Source organism: Pelodiscus sinensis, unplaced genomic scaffold, assembly GCF_049634645.1.
Source record: "Pelodiscus sinensis isolate JC-2024 unplaced genomic scaffold, ASM4963464v1 ctg120, whole genome shotgun sequence".
Lineage (NCBI taxonomy): Eukaryota > Metazoa > Chordata > Testudines > Trionychidae > Pelodiscus > Pelodiscus sinensis.
In genome coordinates this window covers 106453-128372 of record NW_027466031.1, presented here as the reverse complement: position 1 = coordinate 128372, position 21920 = coordinate 106453, and the positions used below count along the sequence as shown (strand labels likewise).

At 66.6% G+C, this 21920-nt stretch overlaps 2 protein-coding genes across 9 annotated transcripts in view; one reads left to right on the top strand and one right to left on the bottom strand.

Moving 5' to 3' along the window:
• Window positions 1-5647: 5647 nt before the first annotated feature.
• Window positions 5648-10666, bottom strand: TSR2 (TSR2 ribosome maturation factor). Its single transcript, XM_075918491.1, has 5 exons — window positions 10499-10666; window positions 9746-9836; window positions 7014-7105; window positions 6510-6683; window positions 5648-6203 (listed from the first exon to the last, which is right to left on the bottom strand). The coding sequence occupies exons 1-5, from the start codon at window positions 10649-10651 to the stop codon at window positions 6117-6119; spliced, it is 597 nt and encodes a 198-aa protein (XP_075774606.1). The 5' UTR covers window positions 10652-10666; the 3' UTR covers window positions 5648-6116.
• WNK3 (WNK lysine deficient protein kinase 3) overlaps window positions 7421-21920 on the top strand; it is a 57543-nt gene continuing 43043 nt past the window's right edge. For 3 of the 8 annotated variants that reach the window (XM_075918485.1, XM_075918484.1, XM_075918483.1), the window contains exons 1-2: window positions 14289-14461; window positions 14616-14676. In XM_075918485.1, the coding sequence (XP_075774600.1) occupies window positions 14420-14461; window positions 14616-14676 (103 nt within the window). In that variant the 5' untranslated portion in view covers window positions 14289-14419. Of the gene's footprint in view, window positions 7439-12905; window positions 12932-14288; window positions 14467-14615; window positions 14677-14707; window positions 15028-21920 lie in introns of those variants that run through there. The other 5 variants (XM_075918486.1, XM_075918488.1, XM_075918487.1 and 2 more) reach the window with 5 other exon arrangements.

Here is a 21920-nt window from a genome sequence, read left to right as displayed (position 1 = left end):
CTGCTGGGCTCTCTCCCGGCTCTGGGAGGGGAGTGGGGGCTAGTGGTTAGAGCGGGGGTGGGGGGGGTCTGGGAGCCAGGACTGCTGGGCTCTCTCCCGGCTCTGGGAGGGGAGTGGGGGCTAGTGGTTAGAGCGGGGTGGGGGCTGGGAGCCAGGACTGCTGGGCTCTCTCCCGGCTCTGGGAGGGGAGTGGGGGCTAGTGGTTAGAGCGGGGGTGGGGGGGTCTGGGAGCCAGGACTGCTGGGCTCTCTCCCGGCTCTGGGAGGGGAGTGGGGGCTAGTGGTTAGAGCGGGGGTGGGGGGGGTCTGGGAGCCAGGACTGCTGGGCTCTCTCCCGGCTCTGGGAGGGGAGTGGGGGCTAGTGGTTAGAGCGGAGGTGGGGGAGTCTGGGAGCCAGGACTGCTGGGCTCTCTCCCGGCTCTGGGAGGAGAGTGGGGGCTAGTGGTTAGAGTGGGAGTGAGGGTTCTGGGAGCCAGGACTGCTGGGCTCTCTCCCGGCTCTGGGAGAGGAGTGGGGGCTAGTGGTTAGAGCGGGGGTGAGGGGTCTGGGAGCCAGGACTGCTGGGCTCTCTCCCGGCTCTGGGAGGGGAGTGGGGGCTAGTGGTTAGAGCGGGGGTGAGGGGTCTGGGAGCCAGGACTGCTGGGCTCTCTCCCGGCTCTGGGAGGGGAGTGGGGGCTAGTGGTTAGAGCGGGGGTGAGGGGTCTGGGAGCCAGGACTGCTGGGCTCTCTCCCGGCTCTGGGAGGGGAGTGGGGGCTAGTGGTTAGAGCGGGGGTGAGGGGTCTGGGAGCCAGGACTGCTGGGCTCTCTCCCGGCTCTGGGAGGAGAGTGGGGGCTAGTGGTTAGAGCGGGGGTGAGGGTTCTGGGAGCCAGGACTGCTGGGCTCTCTCCCGGCTCTGGGAGGGGAGTGGGGGCTAGTGGTTAGAGCGGGGGTGGGGGGGTCTGGGAGCCAGGACTGCTGGGCTCTCTCCCGGCTCTGGGAGGGGAGTGGGGGCTAGTGGTTAGAGCGGGGGTGGGGGGGTCTGGGAGCCAGGACTGCTGGGCTCTCTCCCGGCTCTGGGAGGGGACTGGGGGCTAGTGGTTAGAGCGGGGGTGAGGGGTCTGGGAGCCAGGACTGCTGGGCTCTCTCCCGGCTCTGGGAGGGGAGTGGGGGCTAGTGGTTAGAGTGGGGGGGTCTCTAGACTGGCCCGCTGTTCGAAAGGAACCTCTTGGAGTGGCGCTTCCGTCTGGTGTGCACCCGGCTTGGGGGGGTCGGAGCTCACGCCTGGCCTGACCCCAAGGGGGAGGGCTCAGGGCCAGAGCGCGGCCTCGGTGGCAGTGACTGCCTGGTGATCCCCAGGCCGGGCCGGGCGCTCGCGGGCCGAGGGCAGCACAGAGGCCTGGCCGCGTAAGAGGCGTGAGACGTCCGGGGGCCGTGGCTGGTGGCCTGCCCCCTTGCTCCGGTACCGCGCCGCAGAGGGGCGAGCACGCGGCGCCGGGCCAGGCCTCGGCAGAAGCCCCCGCGCCGACCGTGTGCCAGGAAAACAGCCCCCCGCCCCCACCCCGCAGCAGGCGAGTGGGATCCGAGCCAGCCGAGCACGTGGCCTGACGCTCCCCGGGCTGGGGGCGCACTGAGGCCTGGAGGGGGGCAGATGTGGAGGAGCAGCCTGGACGGAGGTGGAGCCTTCTCCCATCACCTGGGGAGCAGCCCCCAGCCGGAATGGGGGGGGGTCTGCATTGAGGAGGAACCTGTGGGGAGCTGCTCTGGTGGCAAGTGGGGGAGGGGAGTTGGAAGCCTGGACCCCTGGGTTCTCTCCCCGGCTCCAGGAGGGCAGTGAGGTCCAATGGTTAGGGGGGGCTGTGAGGGCAGGTCCCTTTGGTCTGTGCCGTGGTGGGGGAGGGGCTTTCACCCCTGCAGGTTTGATATTTGTCTCCTTCCCCCCCAGCTCTGGGCACATGGCATGACCACTGCCCCTTGCCCTGGACACAGGACCCCCAGGACCCCGCCCCATCACTGGGGGAATGGCTCAGTGACCCCACTGCCCTCCCGAGGCGGGGCAGAACCCAGGAGTCCTGGCGCCCACCCCCCCGGCTCTAACCACTAGACCCCACTGCCCTCCCGAGGCGGGGCAGAACCCAGGAGTCCTGGTGCCCACCCCCCGGCTCTAACCACTAGACCCCACTGCCCTCCCGAGGCGGGGCAGAACCCAGGTGTCCTGGTGCCCACCCCCCGGCTCTAACCACTAGACCCCACTCCCCTCCCCGAGCCAGGAGAGAACCCAGGAGTCCTGGCTCCCCGCCTCCTTCTGAGATGCTGCCCCTGGTGCTACTTAGACATCACCCCCCCCCCCCCCGCCGTGGTCAGGCCCCAACACTGAACGAGAGGCGGGAGGGGAAACCGAGTCACGGAGGGGCGACAGGACTGGCTTGGGAGAGAGGCTCGAGGGGGGCGTCTGTCCCATCCCCACGGGAGGGGCGAGCCAGCTCCGAGGCGGCCTGTCTGCGCTGCCCTCGCTCTTGCAACACATTTCCGCAAAACAAGTTCAGCACCATGTGATTGTTCCGGAAGGGTCGGCTGACTTGGCTCGGCCTGCCGGAGAGCCCAGACTGGAGGCCGGCCAGCCCTGCTGGGGGAGGGCAGCAGGGGCTAGTGGTTAGAGCAGAAGAGCTGGGGGGGCCGGGACGCCTGGGTTCTCTTCCTGGTCGGGCAGTGGGGTCTAGTGGTTAGAGCAGAGGAGCTGGGGGGCCGGGACGCCTGGGTTCTCTTCCTGGTCGGGCAGCGGAGTCTAGTGGTTAGAGCAGAGGAGCTGGGGGGCCGGGACGCCTGGGTTCTCTTCCTGGTCGGGCAGCGGAGTCTAGTGGTTAGAGCAGGGAGGACTGGGTGCCGGGATGCCTGGGGTCTCTTCCTGGTCGGGCAGCAGGGTCTAGTGGCTAGAGCAGGGAGGACTGGGGGCCGGAATGCCTGGGGTCTCTTCCTGGTCGGGCAGCAGGGTCTAGTGGCTAGAGCAGGGAGGACTGGGGGCCGGAATGCCTGGGGTCTCTTCCTGGTCGGGCAGCAGGGTCTAGTGGTTAGAGCAGGGAGGACTGGGGGCCGGGATGCCTGGGGTCTCTTCCTGGTCGGGCAGCAGGGTCTAGTGGCTAGAGCAGGGAGGACTGGGGGCTGGGATGCCTGGGGTCTCTCCCTGGCTGGGGGAGGGGCTAAGACCTCATGGCTCAGATTTTGGGGTTAGGCCTCAGTGGTGACTATTTGCATAAAACCACCCCCCTGCCTGCCCCCTCCACTGCCAGTCCAGGGCAATCCTGACACAGGCCCCAAGAGAGAAGTGTCCTGCCGGGGGGGGGGGGGGTGAGGGGCACCAGCAGGGAGCAGGAGTGGGGGGCACTGGCAGGGCAAAGTTGGGGGCACGGCCTTGAGAGACAGACGGTTCCTCCAGATCTGCCAGCCCAAACAGACAAGGGACCATTTTACCAATGGGGAAACTGAGGCACTGAGCAAGGCACTGACCTGAGTCCCCCCTGGGCCAGACAGGAGCCAGTGCCCCTTGGAGGGCCAGCCCCCCGCGCACCAGGCCGGCTGTCTCTGGGATGGGGCTGCTGTGAACACCTGGGATCCCAGCCCCCCACTTCCTTCTGCCCCGGCTGGGAGGCGAGCGGTGCTGGGGGGCAGGGAGCCAGGACACCTGAGTCCCATTCCAGCCTCCTCTGTTGTCCAGGGGCATGTGCTCGGCTCCCCCCTCCCCAGCATCCCTCAAAGCCCCCAGGCTCCATGTCCTGACTCAGTTTCCCTGTGACACCAACCCTGGAGCAGCCCTGGGGGGCTAGGGTGGCCAGTGGAACCAGTGAGCTGGCTGCGTGGACAGGCCTCCGGGCCAGTGGGCAGCTCCCCGTCTGCTAACGGGGGGCCGCTCATTAAGCACCAGCACCTGAGCCTGGTGAGCGTCCCAGCAGCTGTAGGGCCAGGCCTGACCTCTGGAGGGCAGGTGGGCCATGACCTGTGACCCCATCTGCGCCCCTTTCTCCCCAGTCCAGCGAGCGGCTGCTGGGCGCCCGCCGGCCCCACGTTCAGGGGCTGGGCCTGGAGCTACGTGGAGGGGATGGAGGTGAGTGGGGAGTGTCCCCCCGTGGCCTCCCAGCACCCCTTGTGGGCCCTCACTCCTGCCCCCCAGCCCTGCTAGCCCAGTCCCCAGCATGTCAACCTACGGCCCCCCACTGCTGTGTCTCGGGCCACAGGACATGAAGGCCCAGCGCAGCTCCCGGTTCGGCTTTGCGGGGCGGGCGCCGGAGCCGGAGGGGCTGCAGCAGCGCTGGGTGGAGGCCCTGAGCCGGCAGGGTGGGGCGAGCCGGCCCCCAGCCCCACGGGGCCCGATGACGCTGAGGGCTGGACTGAGCCCCCCCAAACAGCTGCAGGCCCCCCACTGTGCCCCCAAACCACCCACGTGGGGCTGGGAATGGGGCGCGGGCACTAGGCGGGAGGTGTGAGCGCCAGGGTCCTGCCTGGGGGCAGAGACCAGATGTAACTGCCCCCCACAGCAGGGATCCGCCTGCACCCGGCCCCCTTCTGCAGCTGGGACCCATCACTCTGCTCCCCCGGCTGGGGTCTGCCAGGCCTCGCACCCCACAGCGGGGATCCGATCCCCCCTCACCCCACAGCAGGGATCCGATCCCCCCTCACCCCACAGCGGGGATCCAGCCACCCCCCTCACCCCACAGCAGGGATCTGATCCCCCCCCTCACCCCACAGCAGGGATCCGATCCCCCCTCACCCCACAGCAGGGATCCAGCCGCCCCCCTCACCCCACAGCAGAGATCTGATCCCCCCCCTCACCCCACAGCAGGGATCCAGCCGCCCCCCTCACCCCACAGCAGGGATCTGATCCCCCCCCACCCCACAGCAGGGATCTGATCCCCCCTCACCCCACAGCAGGGATCCGATCCCCCCTCACCCCACAGCGGGGATCCGGCCCCCCTCACCCCACAGCAGGGATCCGATCCCCCCTCACCCCACAGCGGGGATCCAGCCGCCCCCCTCACCCCACAGCAGGGATCTGATCCCCCCCCCTCACCCCACAGCAGGGATCCGATCCCCCCTCACCCCACAGCAGGGATCCAGCCGCCCCCCTCACCCCACAGCAGGGATCTGATCCCCCCCCCACCCTACAGCGGGGATCCGGCTCCCCTCACCCCACAGCAGGGATCCGATCCCCCCCTCACCCCACAGCAGGGATCCGATCCCCCCTCACCCCACAGCGGGGATCCGGCCCCCCTCACCCCACAGCAGGGATCCGATCCCCCCTCACCCCACAGCAGGGATCCAGCCGCCCCCCTCACCCCACAGCAGGGATCCGATCCCCCCCCCTCACCCCACAGCAGGGATCCGATCCCCCCTCACCCCACAGCAGGGATCCAGCCACCCCCCTCACCCCACAGCAGGGATCTGATCCCCCCCTCACCCCACAGCGGGGATCCAGCTCCCCTCACCCCACAGCAGGGATCCAGCCGCCCCCCTCACCCCACAGCAGGGATCCAGCCGCCCCCCTCACCCCACAGCAGGGATCTGATCCCCCCCGGCTGGATCTAGCTTCCATCTTCCCTCTGGCTGCCCCCCCCCCGGGCACATCTCCCCTCCCCTCCCCTCCCCTCCCCGGCGGGCGCAGGCCAGGGCGGGAGCCGCTGGTAGCCGAGTCGTTTATTGTTGCTGACGCAGTGGCTGCCCGCGGGGGCCACCTCACGTCCATGGGGCGCCCTGCCCCCGCAGCGCGGGGACCCCGAGTTCCTGGCGTCCCGTCGCTCAGGCTCCCTCGGCCCATTTCTGCCGGCAGGATCGGCTCCGCGTCGGCCTTTCGCTTCCAAGCAAGGCACCAGGGCAGGGTCTGTCCTGGGGGGGGGGCGGTGACCGGGGCAGGGTCTGTCCTCGGGGGGGGGGGTACCCTGAGAAGGGGTCTGTCCCTGGGGAGGAGGGGCTGTGACCTGGGGGAGAGGCTGGGGCGGGGGTGGGGCAGGCGCCCCTCCCCTGTAGGGGGTCCGGCTCCCTCCACCTCCCCGTCTCCAGCTGATCCACCGGTGGACCCCCCCAGCCGTTGCCATAGCAACATGCTGTTGCTCCCCTGTTTATTCCTGGCCTGGCCCCGGGGCCGCAGCCCTCACTTCCTCTTCCTCCCCACGAGGGTCCAGCCGTCCTCGGCCGCCGGGGGCTGGGGGGGCCGCGGGGAGCTGCTGCAGTCCATGGCCTGTGGGGCAGGGCAGGCGTCAGAGCTGGGAGCCCCTCGTCCCCATCAGCCCCCCAGTCCCACCCCCGATCAGCCCCCCAGGCTCAGCCAGCCCCCAATCCCCCACACACACCCATCAGCCCCCCAGGCTCAGCCAGCCCCCAATTCCCCCCCACACACACCCATCAGCCCCCCCAGGCTCAGCCAGCCCCCCATTCTCCCCACACACCCATCAGCCCCCATTGCCACCCCCCCCAGCTGAGCCAGTCCAGTACTCCCCAGGTAGTCCCCTTTTCCTGAGCTGATCCCTTCCCCCCCAGCCAGTACCTCCTCCGGCCTCTCCTCCTCCTCCTCCTCACTGCTGCCCTCAGCTGGCTGGGCCTGGGACGCCGCCCTGCCCACGTCCTGCTGCCTCCGCGCCAGCCGGGCCACGGCGTCCGTCACGGCTGCCCCCTCCCCGCGCTGGCACTGGGCAAAGAGCGACTGCAGCTGCTGGCTCACCTGGGGGGGGGGGGGGGGGGATGGGCTGAAAGGCTGGGAGGTGCCCCTCTCCTCCCAGAATCCCCTGGGGCAGGGGATACCCCCCCACTGCCCCTCTCCTTCCCAGAATCCCCTGGGGCAGGGGATTTCCCCCCCACACACTGCCCCTCTCCTCCCAGAATCCCCTGGGGCAGGGGATTCCCCCCCACACTGCCCCTCTCCTTCCCAGAATCCCCTGGGGCAGGGGATTCCCCCCCCCACACTGCCCCTCTCCTTCCCAGAATCCCCTGGGGCAGGGTGGCATTATCTCCTGCCACGCACTACGGGGGCTAGGACACATGGCCTGGATACCTCAGCCAAGCTGCCATCCTCAATGATGGTGTCGAACTCGTTGTTCAGCACCTCAGCCAGGAAATCCTCCACCTCGTCCTGCGTCAGCGCCGCTGCAGAGAGAAGGGGGCTAGGAGCTGGGTGGCGAGAGGGCCAGCCCCCCCCCAAACACTAGCCCCTGCTCCCCCCCCAGAGAACCCAGGCGCCCTGGCTCCCAGCCCCCCCACTTGGACTGGAATCATGAAGGAACCAGTCTACGCAGGGGGCTGGCATCGAGGGGCCAGGGACCCACCTCCAGGGCTCTGAGGTATCCTGGCCCTGACTCCTGTAAACGCATCACGGCCAGGCTGGGCCGAACCCTGGAGGAGCAATAAACCCTCCCTATTCGACTGCTGCCGGAGCCTGTTCTCGCTGCTACGGGGCGACCCGACTGCGTCGCCACAATGGTAGGAAAAAATGGGTGTCGGCAAAGCGTAGGTCCTGGGGTTCCCACGTGCGACCCGCGGGGCGGTCTGGGTTCCCGCGGGGCGGCCTGGGTTCCCGCGGGGCTCCGCGGGGCGGTCTGGGTTTCCACGTGCGACCCGCGGGGCGGTCTGGGTTCCCGCGGGGCGGCCTGGGTTCCCGCGGGGCTCCGCGGGGCGGTCTGGGTTTCCACGTGCGACCCGCGGGGCGGTCTGGGTTCCCGCGGGGCGGCCTGGGTTCCCGCGGGGCTCCGCAGGGCGGTCTGGGTTTCCACGTGCGACCCGCGGGGCGGTCTGGGTTCCCGCGGGGCGGCCTGGGTTCCCGCGGGGCTCCGCAGGGCGGTCTGGGTTTCCACGTGCGACCCGCGGGGCGGTCTGGGTTCCCGCGGGGCGGCCTGGGTTCCCGCGGGGCTCCGCGGGGCGGTCTGGGTTTCCACGTGCGACCCGCGGGGCGGTCTGGGTTCCCGCGGGGCGGCCTGGGTTCCCGCGGGGCTCCGCGGGGCGGTCTGGGTTTCCACGTGCGACCCGCGGGGCGGTCTGGGTTCCCGCGGGGCGGCCTGGGTTCCCGCGGGGCTCCGCGGGGCGGTCTGGGTTTCCACGTGCGACCCGCGGGGCGGTCTGGGTTCCCGCGGGGCGGCCTGGGTTCCCGCGGGGCTCCGCAGGGCGGTCTGGGTTTCCACGTGCGACCCGCGGGGCGGTCTGGGTTCCCGCGGGGCGGCCTGGGTTCCCGCGGGGCTCCGCAGGGCGGTCTGGGTTTCCACGTGCGACCCGCGGGGCGGTCTGGGTTCCCGCGGGGCGGCCTGGGTTCCCGCGGGGCTCCGCAGGGCGGTCTGGGTTTCCACGTGCGACCCGCGGGGCGGTCTGGGTTCCCGCGGGGCGGCCTGGGTTCCCGCGGGGCTCCGCGGGGCGGTCTGGGTTTCCACGTGCGACCCGCGGGGCGGTCTGGGTTCCCGCGGGGCGGTCTGGGTTCCCGCAGGGCTCCGCGGGGCGGTCTGGGTTCCCGCGGGGCAGTCTGGGTTCCCGCGGGGCTCCGCGGGGCGGTTTGGGTTCCCGCGGGGCGGTCTGGGTTCCCGCGGGGCTCCGCGGGGCGGTCTGGGTTCCCGCGGGGCGGTCTGGGTTCCCGCGGGGCGGTCTGGGTTCCCGCGGGGCTCCGCGGGGCGGTCTGGGTTCCCACGGGGCGGTCTGGGTTCTCGCGGGGCGGTCTGGGTTCCCGCGGGGCGGTCTGGGTTCCCGCGGGGCGGTCTGGGTTCCCGCGGGGCTCCGCGGGGCGGTCTGGGTTCCCGCGGGGCGGTCTGGGTTCTCGCGGGGCGGTCTGGGTTCCCGCGGGGCTCCGCAGGGCGGTCTGGGTTCCCGCGGGGCGGTCTGGGTTCCCGCGGGGCGGTCTGGGTTCCCGCGGGGCTCCGCGGGGCGGTCTGGGTTTCCACGTGCGACCCGCGGGGCGGTCTGGGTTCCCGCGGGGCGGTCTGGGTTCCCGCGGGGGGGTCCGCGGGACGGTTTGGGTTCCCGCGGGGCGGTCTGGGTTCCCGCGGGGCTCCGCGGGGCGGTCTGGGTTCCCGCGGGGCGGTCTGGGTTCCCGCGGGGCTCCGCGGGGCGGTCTGGGTTCCCGCGGGGCGGTCTGGGTTCTCGCGGGGCGGTCTGGGTTCCCGCGGGGCTCCGCAGGGCGGTCTGGGTTCCCGCGGGGCGGTCTGGGTTCCCGCGGGGCGGTCTGGGTTCCCGCGGGGCTCCGCGGGGCGGTCTGGGTTTCCACGTGCGACCCGCGGGGCGGTCTGGGTTCCCGCGGGGGGGTCCGCGGGGCGGTTTGGGTTCCCGCGGGGCTCCGCAGGGCGGTCTGGGTTCCCGCGGGGCTCCACGCGCGGCCGGGAGCCCAAGCAACAGGCAGCCGATGTAAGGGTCTCCTGGTGCTGTCAGCAGCTCCCTCCCTGGCCTGCCCGTGCCCATTCCAAGTGCTGTCGTGCGGGTGGGAATCGTGTCCCTGTTGCATTGGTAACAGCAGAACCCACTTAGGCGGGGCCCGTCTGGCCTGAGCCTTTGCATCCTCGCCCCTCGGCGTGAAAGCAGCTATTTGCATATATTTGCATGTCTAGGGACCACACTTAAGTTGCGCCCCCGGCCTGTGCTGTGAGCGTCGTTGTGGCCCCCGGGACTCCCAACGTTGAGTAGCCCTGGACTAGCCCCCACGCCCTCCCCATGGATAGAACCCAGGCTCCCTGGTCTCCAGTCCCCTCTAACCACTAGCCCCTGCTCCCTCCAGCTGCACAGAACTGCCATCCCATTCGCAGCGGGGCGTCTCACCGTTGCTGTGGAAATACTGCTCCACCGCGCCCACCAGCCACTCTGCCTTGTCCCGGCCGTGCGCCCCGCCGAAGCCGTGCTCCACCGCGATCTGCGGGCACAGGAGCCCCGGTCACCGGCCGCAGTTCTCCAGGCCAGGCGCCCTCAGGCCAGGCCGGGTCTCCAGCAGTTGGAGAGTGGGACCAGCTGGGGGCCCTGGCCACTCTGAGCCTGTCTATAGGGTCGGGTTTCTCCTTGCTGCCCATTTCTATAGGGTGCAGCAGGGAAATCCATAGGGGGCCTTGCCCACTCTGAGCCTGTCTATAGGGTCGGGTTTCTCCTTGCTGCCCATTTCTATAGGGTGCAGCGGGGAAATCCATAGGGGGCCTTGCCCACTCTGAGCCTGTCTACAGGGTCGGGTTTTTCCTTGCTGCCTGTTTCTATAGGGTGCAGCGGGGAAATCCATAGGGGGCCTTGCCCACTCTGAGCCTGTCTATAGGGTCGGGTTTCTCCTTGCTGCCTGTTTCTATAGGGTGCAGCGGGGAAATCCATAGGGGGCCTTGCCCACTCTCAGCCTGTGGCACAGGGAAGGCTCGAGGGGGACTTGCTGCCTGGCTCCATACAGCGGGGGCCATAGGGGCGGATCTATAGGAGCCCGCTGTGCAGGCCCGGGCGGATCTCTAGGGGCCGGGGAGTCTCTGGGAGGCCGGGCCCGTTCAGCGGCGCGCTCCGGGGGGGGGGGGGTGTCCACGGGGGCTGCGGCCCCGCCCTCACCTGCAGCGCGGCCCAGCTGCCCAGCACCGCCCGCACCGCGCGGCCGAACAGCCCACGTGCGTCCCCGCTGGGCGCCGCCATGCCGGGCCGGGCGCCGAGCGCCGAGCGCATCGAGCCGCCGGCCGCCCGCAGGCAGTCGCGCGCCGAGCGCATCGATCGAGCGGGGCTGCGCTCATGGGAGGCGGGTTCGAGTCCTGCCCCGCCCCGCCGGGCTCCCCTGGGGCGCTGCCGGGGGCTGCGAGAGCCAAGGGGAAGGGCTCGGGCCGGATCATCTCCAGCCCCGCCGGGAGCACCCCCGTGTCCCACAGTTAGCGCCCGCATTGCAGTGGTGTATGTGTACCCTTGCACGAGGGTCCCCGTGTTACTTAGGGTCCGTGCACCCTTACACGAGGGTCCCCGTGTTACTCAGGGTCCGTGCACCCTTGCACAAGGGTCCCCGTGTTACTCAGAGTCCGTGCACCCTTGCACGAGGGTCCCCGTGTTACTCAGAGTCCGTGCACCCTTGCACGAGGGTCCCCGTGTTACTCAGAGTCCGTGCACCCTTACACGAGGGTCCCCGTGTTACTCAGGGTCCGTGCACCCTTGCACGAGGGTCCCCGTGTTACTCAGAGTCCGTGCACCCTTACACGAGGGTCCCCGTGTTACTCAGGGTCCGTGCACCCTTGCACGAGGGTCCCCGTGTTACTCAGAGTCTGTGCACCCTTACACAAGGGTCCCCGTGTTACTCAGGGTCCGTGCACCCTTACACGAGGGTCCCCGTGTTACTCAGGGTCCGTGCACCCTTACACGAGGGTCCCTGTGTTACTCAGGGTCCGTGCACCCTTACACGAGGGTCTACGTGTTACTCAGGGTCCGTGCACCCTTGCACGAGGGTCCCCGTGTTACTCAGGGTCCGTGCACCCTTGCACGAGGGTCCCCGTGTTACTCAGAGTCTGTGCACCCTTACACGAGGGTCCCCGTGTTACTCAGGGTCCGTGCACCCTTACACGAGGGTCCCCGTGTTACTCAGGGTCCATGCACCCTTGCACGAGGGTCCCTGTGTTACTCAGGGTCCGTGCACCCTTACACGAGGGTCTCCGTGTTACTCAGGGTCTGTGCATCCTTGCAGGAGGGTCCCCGTGTTACTCAGGGTCCGTGCACCCTGACACGAGGGTCCCCGTGTTACTCAGGGTCTGTGCACCCTTGCAGGAGGGTCCCCGGTGTTACTCAGGGTCCGTGCACCCTTGCAGGAGGGTCCCCGTGTTACTCAGGGTCCATGCACCCTTGCACAAATGTGGCCGTGCAGGCTGGCATTGGGTGACGGCCGGGCGGGCTGGCGTTGGGTGGCGGCCGGGCGGGTTGGCGTTGGGTGGCGGCCGGGCGGGTTGGCGTCGGGCGGGGGCCGGGCGGGTTGGCGTCGGGTGGGGGCCGGGCGGGTTGGCGTCGGGTGGGGGCCGGGCGGGTTGGCGTCGGGTGGCGGCCGGGCGGGTTGGCGTCGGGCGGGGGCCGGGCGGGTTGGCGTCGGGCGGGGGCCGGGCGGGCTGGCGTCGGGCGGGGGCCGGGCGGGTTGGCGTCGGGTGGGGGCCGGGCGGGCTGGCGTCGGGTGGGGGCCGGGCGGGTTGGCGTCGGGTGGTGGCCGGGCGGGTTGGCGTCGGGCGGGGGCCGGGCGGGTTGGCGTCGGGCGGGGGCCGGGCGGGTTGGCGTCGGGTGGGGGCCGGGCGGGCTGGCGTCGGGTGGGGGCCGGGCGGGTTGGCGTCGGGTGGGGGCCGGGCGGGTTGGCGTCGGGTGGGGGCCGGGCGGGTTGGCGTCGGGTGGAGGCCGGGCGGGTTGGCGTCGGGTGGGGGCCGGGCGGGTTGGCGTCGGGTGGGGGCCGGGCGGGTTGGCGTCGGGTGGGGGCCGGGCGGGTTGGCGTCGGGTGGCGGCCGGGCGGGTTGGCGTCGGGTGGGGGCCGGGCGGGTTGGCGTCGGGTGGAGGCCGGGCGGGTTGGCGTCGGGTGGGGGCCGGGCGGGTTGGCGTCGGGTGGGGGCCGGGCGGGTTGGCGTTGGGTGGGGGCCGGGCGGGTTGGTTGGAGGCCGTGTGGGTGGGTTAGTGGCAAGGTGGGCGTTGGGTGGAGGCCGGGGGGGGGGCAGCCTGCTGGGGTCAGTGACTGGCCATCTTGTGGGCCCCCCTTGTTGGTCTGGCTGGTGCCCCTGGTCGGGGGGGAGGGGCAGGGGGCGGGGCAGTAATAGGCCCTGGGCTTTGTGGCCCCCCCACGTGACACAGGCTGGCAAAATGGCTGCCTGAAGCCAGCCCCCGAACCCCCTCCCCATGGAGTCCGTGGAAAACTACAACTCCCATTAGGCCGTGCGGGGTCCCCGTCGCTGGGCCAATGAGCCTCGAGCTCGCCACAGCGCGAGGCGCTCGCGCCAGCTTCCCCCCCCCCCCCCCCCCGCGGGGCGCCTCGTGCCGGAGACGGTGCGTCTCGCGCCTCCCCCCGGCCTGCCCCTGGGTGTGTGGGGGAGGGGCGCCCGGCGGGGCGTGAGGAGGGTGCGAGTGGGGGAGGGGAAGGGGTATTGATCAGTGGGGGGGTAATTGGGGCAGTGGGGGGAGGGGTGTAGGTTACTGGGGGAGGGGAAGGGGTGTGGGTCAGTGGGGGGAAGTGAGGGGAGGGGTGTAGGTTACTGGGGGAGGGGAAGGGGTGTGGGTCAGTGGGGGGAAGTGAGGGGAGGGGTGTAGGTTACTGGGGGAGGGGAAGGGGTGTGGGTCAGTGGGGGGAAGTGAGGGGAGGGGTGTAGGTTACTGGGGGAGGGGAAGGGGTGGGGGTTAGTGGGGGGGTAATGGGGGAGTGGGGGGAGGGGTGTAGGTTACTGGGGGAGGGGAAGGGGTGTGGGTCAGTGGGGGGAAGTGAGGGGAGGGGTGTAGGTTACTGGGGGAGGGGAAGGGGTGTGGGTCAGTGGGGGGAAGTGAGGGGAGGGGTGTAGGTTACTGGGGAGGGGAAGGGGTGTGGGTCAGTGGGGAGGAGTGGGGGGAAGGGTGTAGGTTACTGGAGGAGGGGAAGGGGTGGGGGTCAGTGGGGGGTAATGGGGGAGTGGGGGAGGGGTGTAGGTTACTGGGGGAGGGGAAGGGGTGTGGGTCAGTGGAGGGGTAATGGGGGAAGTGTGTGGCAAGGGAGGGTCGGAGCAGAGGTAAGGTGGACCGGTGGTGGGAAGGGGGAGGGGTCGATGCTGTGACATGGAGGAGGGAGTGGGGTACACGGGGGAGGAGGAAGGTGAATGGGGGATTTAGGGTCGATGAGGAAGGGGGCAGGGTGCACGGGGGGGGTGGAATTAAGGGTGGGGAGATGTGTCCAGAGCGGGCTGGGCAGAGGTGGGTAGCTAGGGGCGCCAGTGCCCCACCAACCCAGGGATCACTCTGTGGGTACTTGCGGTCTCTAAGGACCACGTGTCCGTAGTGGTGGCTGTGGGGTGTAGTGGTCACTGTGGGGGCAAGGGCAGAGTGGACAGAACAATGCTGAGAGCCTTGTAAACTAGAGCTGGTGGGGAGGGGCAGGGAGCCAGGACTCCTGGCTTCCATCCCCAGCTCTGGCAGGGGTGTGGGGTCTAGTGGTTAGAGCAGGGGGGCTGGGAGCCAGGACGCCTGGGTTGTATCCCCAGCTCGGGGGCGGGGAGTGGGGTCTAGTGGTCAGAGCAGGGGGGCTGGGAGCCAGGACGCCTGGGTTGTATCCCCAGCTCTGGCAGGAGTGTGGGGTCTAGTGGTTAGAGCAGGGGGGCTGGGAGCCAGGACGCCTGGGTTGTATCCCCAGCTCGGGGGCGGGGAGTGGGGTCTAGTGGTCAGAGCAGGGGGGGCTGGGAGCCAGGACTCTGTGCTTTGGAAGCGGTGGCCCACAGTCCCTCTTTTGGCTGTGTGCGTGCCCAGTGCCTTGCACAAGCGGCTCTAAATGCTGGCCCGGAGCAAGCCTCAAGCATGCACACACCTCCACTGTTGTCTCCGGCCGTGCGAGCGCCTGTAAGGTGTCGTGTGCATGGGTGACAAGTGTCTGGGAACCCTCTGTGCGCGCCTCTCACGCTGGCAGCTTGCCACACCACCGAGGCGCTAGCGGGCTGAGAGCAGCGCTGCCGGGGAGAAGTGGGTAGTGACGGATTCTCTCTCAACTTTGCAGGGGTGTGATGTCGCCGAGGTGCAGCAGCCGAATCCTCCCCGTGGGAAAAAGAGACATCCGGGTAATCTGCCTTTATCTAACCCCCCATCTTCATCCTCTCCCCCGGGCTGCAGCAGATGGTCCACCCCACGGACTCTCGCCTCGCTCTAGGGCAGAGGCTGCGCTGGCAGTAGCACAGCCCAGACCGCGGCTGGAGGAGAGAGAATCCCCTCTTCACTGACTCGGCAGACTGGTTTTGGCTGTCCCCCGGAAGTGCTTCTTCGGGAGGAAGAGTGTGTCTGTGGGGTGGGGGTCTTCTCCCCAGATGCACTGCCCCTCCTCTGGTCGTCGTGCTGGGGGAAACCTGGGCGCAGAGATGGAAGGATGGAGCGATCCTCCCCCCTAAGGATTTAAGTGACTTCCAGCAAGCTTGGTAGGGGGTGTACGTGGGGGGGGCGTGGGGGAAGGGGAGGAGGTGTGTGTGGGTACAGTCTGGGGGGTGCGTTGTGCGTGGGACTCCGTGCCACCTGGAACGCCGCTTTCTTGGCTGAACATGGCTGGAAATTGGTGTCACATGGATGCAGGCAGGTATTTGGGCTGAGGGCGGGGGCTTTGTGGGTCTCCATCTGTGAGCTAGGGTGGGGGGAGGAGGCTTCGTTGCGGTGTGTATTGTGTGTGCGTGTGATTTGGGAGGGATACCTCTGTAGCGTGCGCTGGGGGAACAGGTGTATTTGTACACGGTGCGTCTATGTGCGTTGTTTGCCGGGAGATGCCTGGGGAAATCTGGTGTTACTCTTACGGGGGTGAGAGGGGCAGCGGCTCTGCGTTAATTTCCTCACCCCTGCCTTGAAAGGTTGCCCCGGAATCACCAGCTGGGAGAGTTAACTGCCAACCCCTCCCCCCCCGGCTTCTGCCGTTTGCTGGCTGTACCCCATTGCGCCTCGATCTGCAGCTTTTGGCAAAACCTTTTGTGTGTGGCTTGGCAGCTGTCTTCCTCCACCTCCTCGGAGGGTGGGCTTTTGTTTTTTTTTAACTGGCAATCCAGATTCCTCTGATCGGGGAGGTGGGGTTTTCCGGTTTAAAGCAATTTCCTTTCTTTTGGGTTTGGCGTTCATGTCGATTTATTTTTGGGGTGAAGACAGTGGATTGCCATTCCCTGCTCAGCTGATCTGCGAAACGAAATGCCGGGTTATGAATGGCTGCTTACAACCGTGCTTTATAACTGGGCCTTTCTCTTGTGATGTACGGTATACCATGCTCCAATACCAGAGATGGGGGGTCCCTGCTAGATTCTTCAGGGACAGGGTTTTGGCTTGCTTTTAACATTACGTGTGTAGTCCGGCAGAAGGGAAAGCGATCTGTCTGTGCCTTGCATAAAAGCTCGAACGTGCCAGGAGTGCACCTTTTTCTCGCAATGATATTTGTCCTAGGTGTTTGTTTTGGGGCTGGTTTTGGGTTTGGTTTTTTTGGCCCCTGAAGTTGTGCAAGTAATGTCCTGTGACAATCCCGGGCTCGCTGGTCGAGCCCCCTCTGTGGGTCCCCCTCTGTTGCTGGAGGAGAGGTCAGGACTCCACAGCTGTTGGTATCTGGGTCACGTTGGCGAAGGCGAAATCTCTCACGGCTTGGAATTTCGGTTGCTTGGTAGCTGCTGGCCTGGGGAAGACGCAGCGGGAAGCCGGGAGAGTAGTGTGGCGGTTGCAGTGCCGAGGGGAGTCTGGGTAAACTGGTTTTGCCAGCGGGGTGGCAGCCGCATGTCCGATGACCAGCGTGGAAGGAATTTAAAGACAGGAATCCAGCTGTGTTAGTGCAAAGACATACTGTTGCCCTCGGGGTGTGTGTGTGAGACAGTTGCATCAGTGTTACACCAGTACAAGGAAGCAGGTACAGAGGTGTCTTGCTGCTGGCCCCTTCCCACCCGGCGTATAAAGCTCGTTTGTACGGCTATCACGGCGGCCGTTGGGAGAAGGGGGGAAGAGTTAGCACCGCTTTAACTGCTGTGTGTAGACAAGTCCTGGGTGCGCTAAGGGAGCGCCGGAGTGCTCCTGTCCTGGGCCCAAGACCAACCCCATTTATGCTGGGGGCTGTATATTAGGTGTATTACGGTAGCACCTGAGCACCCCTCTCCTGGAAGGGGGGGCTGCAAAGAGGCTGTTCTCAGTGGTGGCAGAACCAGGCGCAATGGGCTCATGTTGCAGTGGGGGAGGGGGAGGTTGGAGATTGGGAAAAACTCTTTCCCTAGGTGGGTGGGGAAGCGCTGGGATGGATTCGGGGGTGGGGGGAGGGAAGCTCCCTCCCTGGAGGTGTTTAAGTCCCACCTTGACCCCGCCCTGGCTGGGATGGTTGAGTTGGGGTTGGTCCTGCTTTGGGCGGGGGGCTCTGCCCGCCCTGGTCTGCTGTGATTGTGTGAGATCAGGGCTCCGCAGTGCTGAGTGCTCTACGTTCTATAGTAGGTGCATTATGGTAGCACCCGTGTGTCGTATATTAAGTTGTCACGGGTTAGGAGGGAAGGTCCTTCCGCGGATTGAGAACTGGTTAACAGACAGGACACAGGGGAGGAATAAATGGTCAGTGTTCCGAGTGGAGTCCCCCGGGGTCTGTCCTGGGACCCGTCCTATTCAGCTAGTTCAGAAATGATTTGGCGAGAGGGGTAAACAGCGAGGTGGCCACGTTTGCAGATGACACCAAACTGCTCAAGACCGTTAAGACCAAAGCAGAGTGGGAAGAGCTTTGAAAGGATCTCACCAGCCTAGGTGACTGGGTAACAGAATGGCCGATGACACGTAATGCTGATAAATGGAGAGTAATGCACATGGGAAAAAATAACCCCGGCTACGTGCACAACAGGACGGGGACTAATCTGGCCACAGCTACTCAAGCGCGAGATTTTGGGGTCCTGGTGGCTAGTTCTCTGCGAACATTCCCTCCGTGTGCAGCGGCCGTCACAAAGCAAAGCGAGTGCTGAGATTCATTCAAAAAGGGATCGAGAATAAGACAGAGAATATCTTATTGCCTCTCTAAGTCCACGGGACGCCCACAGCTCGAATCCTGCGTCCAGGTGTGGTCGCCCCTTCTCAGAAAAGGTCTCTTGGCATTGGGAAAGGTTCAGAAAAGGGCGACACAAATGCTGAGGGGTTTGGAGCGGGCCCCACATGAAGAGGGATTCAAAAGACTGGGACTTTCAGCGTAGAAAGTGGGGATGCGCTAGAGGTCTATAAAATCATGACAAGGTGTGGAGAAAGTGAAGAAGGAAAGTTGTTTACTTGCTCCCATAACAAGACCTAGGAGTCACCAGATGAAATGAATGGGTAGCAAGTTTAAAACAAACCAAAGGAAGTTTTTCTTCACTCAGCGCACAGTCAACCTGTGGAACTCCTCGCCAGAGGAGGTTGTGAAGACCAGGACTGTAACAGGGTTCAAGAAAGAGCTAGATAGCTTCATGGCGGTTGGTCCATCGATGGCTGTTGGCCAGGCTGGGCAGGGCTGGGTCCCTGGCTTCTGTCCGAGGCTTGGAATGGGCAACAGGGGAAGGATCGCTGGACGGTGCCCTGGTCTGGTCACTCCCTCTGGGGCCCCAGGGATTGGCCGCTGTGGGCAGACCGGACCCTGGGCTGGATGGGCCTTGGGTCTGACCTAGCCTGGTCGTGGTCATGTTCTTATTGTGGTAGGCGCCCCACACCCTGGGCTCACCCAGGGCCCCCTTGGGTTGGGTGCTGGGTGTTGTATATTAGGTGCCTTGTGCTGGGAGCTCAGCAGTATGAAGACGAGCTGCACATGGCTCTGACATTGCTGGCTGTGGCCAAGCGTGGTGGTGCCAGACCCCCCCCCCCCCGACTCCTCTTCCCGCTTCTCCCAGTGGCCGTCTCCGGCCGAGGGGCTTAGATCCGGTTGGGGCCAGGCTAGGGGCCGGTATGAAACGCAGGCTCCGGGCTTTCTGGCCCTCTGCTCCGCACACAGGCAGAGGTCAAAGCGAAAGCAGAAGTTATTTGCATGGTGTTGGCTGGCTGTGTCAGGGCCCCGCTAATCACAAGCTCAGCCGCTCTGAAAGGAGGAGGGAAAGTTGTCAGTCAGCCCTTTCGGGTCCTCTGCAGCCTGCTTCTGGCCGTCCACAAACCAGCGGGGGTGGCTGGTTCCCTGCCAAGGGCTGGCAGGTGAGGCTTCGACTCGGAGCTGCAAAAGGGAATGGCAGGAAGGGGTTTGACCAAGCACTTCGTCAGCCCTTAGCCGGCTTCCCATGGTCCCAAAGTGTGCAGAAAATGGACACGGTCTTGTCCTTCTAGAAGTGGAGGTGTGGAATTGGGGCGGGGCCTAGCGGTTAGAGCTGGGAGCCAGGACTCCTGACTCTGGGAGGGGAGCGGGGTCTAGTGGTGACAGCAGGGAGGTAGCGGCTGGGGGCAGGACTCCTGGGTTCCGTGCCTAGCGTAGAGGTGGGGGCAGGTCTTTCCCTGTGTTTGAGCAGTGCGTGGGAAAGGGGGCTGCGGTGCCCCGGGGCTGCCCCAAGGCCAGTTGGCGGTAGCAGGGGGAGCCAGCACGGAGGAGCGCCCAGTCAGTGGCTCTCGCTGTACCCCGGCCCCGGAAACGGGCTGCTCACACCGTGCGGTCTGCAGGAGCCACGCCTGCGCCCCCCGCCCCCCGGCAGGCACCTCAGCAGGGCTCTGTCCGCAGCGCAAGGACACGTGAGCGGCCGCACTGGCTCAGAGCAAGGCTCACCGGCCGGCGGGAACCCAACGGGACCGTCCCGCGGCCCCTCCCCTGCCGCCTGGCGTTGCCTCCTGACCGTCAGGGCACCTGACCCTCTGTTCCTTCCTGACCCACCGACTGCTGCCGCCTTGGCGGGTAGCTCCCATTCCCTGCCTGCGCCGCGCGGCCGTGGAAGAAGCGTCCCCCCTCGAGCGCTTGGGAGGGCCTTGCCCGCCCCGACGCTGGCGCCTGTGCCAGGCGTCGGAGGGGCCAGCTTCCTTTGCTGGGCACTGCCGGTCGGGGCGTCCCATCTGTGAGAGGCGCTGCAGGTCGCTTTGGGATGCTGTGCGTGGCCGGCGAGTGCGCTTCTCCAGCATGGGCCCGCAGCCAGGGGGATGTCTCCTGGGAACAAGCCGTGCCAGAGGCCCCAGGCATGCCCAGACCGACGCCTCGGGTCTGACCTCCCGCCTTGCGCGGACGCGCCCCACAGCAACGCAGCGCTCTTCCCGGGAACCCGCCGTCCGACTTCTGACTTGCCCACGATGGAGACTGCCTCTGCTCTCTCCTGTGCCTTCTGTCCGGAGCCCGCTCTGTTCCCGCGCTAGAGCCAGGAGCTGCTGCTGCGGATGGTTCCCAGTGGTGGGACTGAGACGGCCATCGGGTCTGGGTGTAAATAGCTGCCTACGTGCTTAGCCAGTTAAACAGCTAATGTGACCGGTTAACCGTTGGCCAGGCTCCTGGTGAATGTGACGCTTGCCGGGGACCTTTCACATCCCTAATCCAGGCACTCGCTGCTGGTTCAGCTAAGCACGGTCGGTTCCTGAACCGCCTGTGACGGACCGGGCCGTGTCTGGGCACAGCTGAGGGTGTCCGCTCAGGGCGAATTGCTCAACTTCGGGGCTCCTTACAGCCCCCAGACTGGTGACCTCTCCAAACAGGCCACAAACCAGTCCCACAGAGCGCTTCACCTGCCTGCCTGAAGCCTCACGAGCAAAACCCCCCTGACACCCCAGCAATATCCGTGCCCCAGATGGCCCCGGGCCTATACACAGGTGGGGGGGGGGGGTTGCACCCAATCCCACCTACCCCGAACAAGTTCTGTCCGGTTCCAAGAAACCAGCCACAGATCCCTGGTCAATTTACCCTCTGGACCTTACCCACAAATCACGCTGGGCCAATCCTTTAGCATCTAACATCTAAAGGTTTATTATCACAAGCAAGAAAAGTATGAGAGTGAGGTTGCTAAAGAATAGTACGTTACATGCACCGAATCTCCCAGTCCTCGATGCAGGCTCTAGCAGAGATGTTACAGCTGCTGGTTTAAAAGTTCTTGTTGCACATCCTAGCATCAGGATGGGTTCACAGGTCTTCCGGGCTCTTCGATCCCTGCACTGCTGCCTTTGGGATGAAGTGCTGAGCTGAGAACAAGATGGAGACCACCGCATGGCCTCTTTATCCCTCCTTCCTCGTCTCTTCTTGGCTATCGCAGGTCACTGGTCCCCGGCTTATTCCTGTGTTCACTGCTGGTAGCCTTTAGGTTTGAGTCACCCTCATTCCTAAGGTGTGTCCTTGGCCCATTGAGAGCCATTGTCCCACAGGGCCTTGCTGATTAGCATGTCCACAGGCCCGGCCCTGCCCACTGCTCAACCACATGCAGAGAAATATTCAGTATCTACACAGATTCCTAACTCCACACACAGACATTATACAATCATGTGACTAGTGTACACAGGGTCAGCAGACAGTGAGCTCCTACTCAATACCTCACATGGCCCCCTTCTATACCATTTTTGGGGCCAACACCCCCACCTATGGGTGCATCAGTGATCTGGCTGCTCCCCTCAAATCCAGTAATGTGACACCGCCCCCTTGGGGAGCTGCTCCGGGGGCCAGCCATGGCGCCCTGCAGGTGGGGGGCTGCTGCAGCCTGGTGGGGCTGCCCTGTGGGGGCGGGGGCAGGGGCTGCACCTGGCTGGAGATCCGGAGTCGCCGATTTTCAGACCACGAGGAGCCGTTAGATCCTCCAGTTCGATCTCCTGCATAATTCAGGCCAGGGAGCTGTGAACGCAGGCACCTCTGGGCAGCAGGGCTCCTGGGTCCTCTCCCTGGCTCTGGGAGGGGAATGGGGTCTAGTGGTTAGAGCGGGGTGGATGGAACTGGGAGCCAGGACTCCTGGGTTCTCTCCCCAGCTCTGGGACCCCAGAGTGAAGCTGTGCCCCGATGGGGTGGTGCAAGGCGGAGCACGGGAGCGCAGCGCTGTCTGTGGAGATGGGTGTGGAGCTCGTTGATCCCTGTCTCCGTTGCTGGGTCGCTGGGCCCAGCGCTGCGTGATTACACACGCTCTCCGTCGAGCAGGGAGCCGGGCACGTGGGAGCTAACCGCAGCCGGCCCTTGCGGCGAGCGGCTATGCTTTCCGCCGGCGCGCCGGGCTCGGGTCGACAGGCTTAATGAAGGGCCCGTCGTAGGCTGCGCGTCTGAGCCAGCGCCTCCTGGGGACGCAGAGGGAGAGATGTTCGTGGAGGGACGAGGAGCTGGCGGTTTCTCTTCCTGGCTCCGGAGTGGGGCCGACTGCCTCAGTTTCTCTTTCCTCCGTTGGCGTGCTCCGCTGGGCGTTTGTATGGCATCCGGGCTCTGTCGGGGCTTGGCCAG

Excerpts from the sequence above, each read along its gene's own strand:
- TSR2 (XM_075918491.1), bottom strand. The coding sequence starts at position 10,651 with ATGCGCTCGGCGCGCGACTGCCTGCGGGCGGCCGGCGGCTCGATGCGC. Across the intron at positions 9,837-10,498 it reads GCAGCTGGGCCGCGCTGCAG|ATCGCGGTGGAGCACGGCTT; the intron begins GTGAGGGCGGGG and ends CTGTGCCCGCAG. Across the intron at positions 7,106-9,745 it reads GCAGTATTTCCACAGCAACG|CGGCGCTGACGCAGGACGAG; the intron begins GTGAGACGCCCC and ends TTCTCTCTGCAG.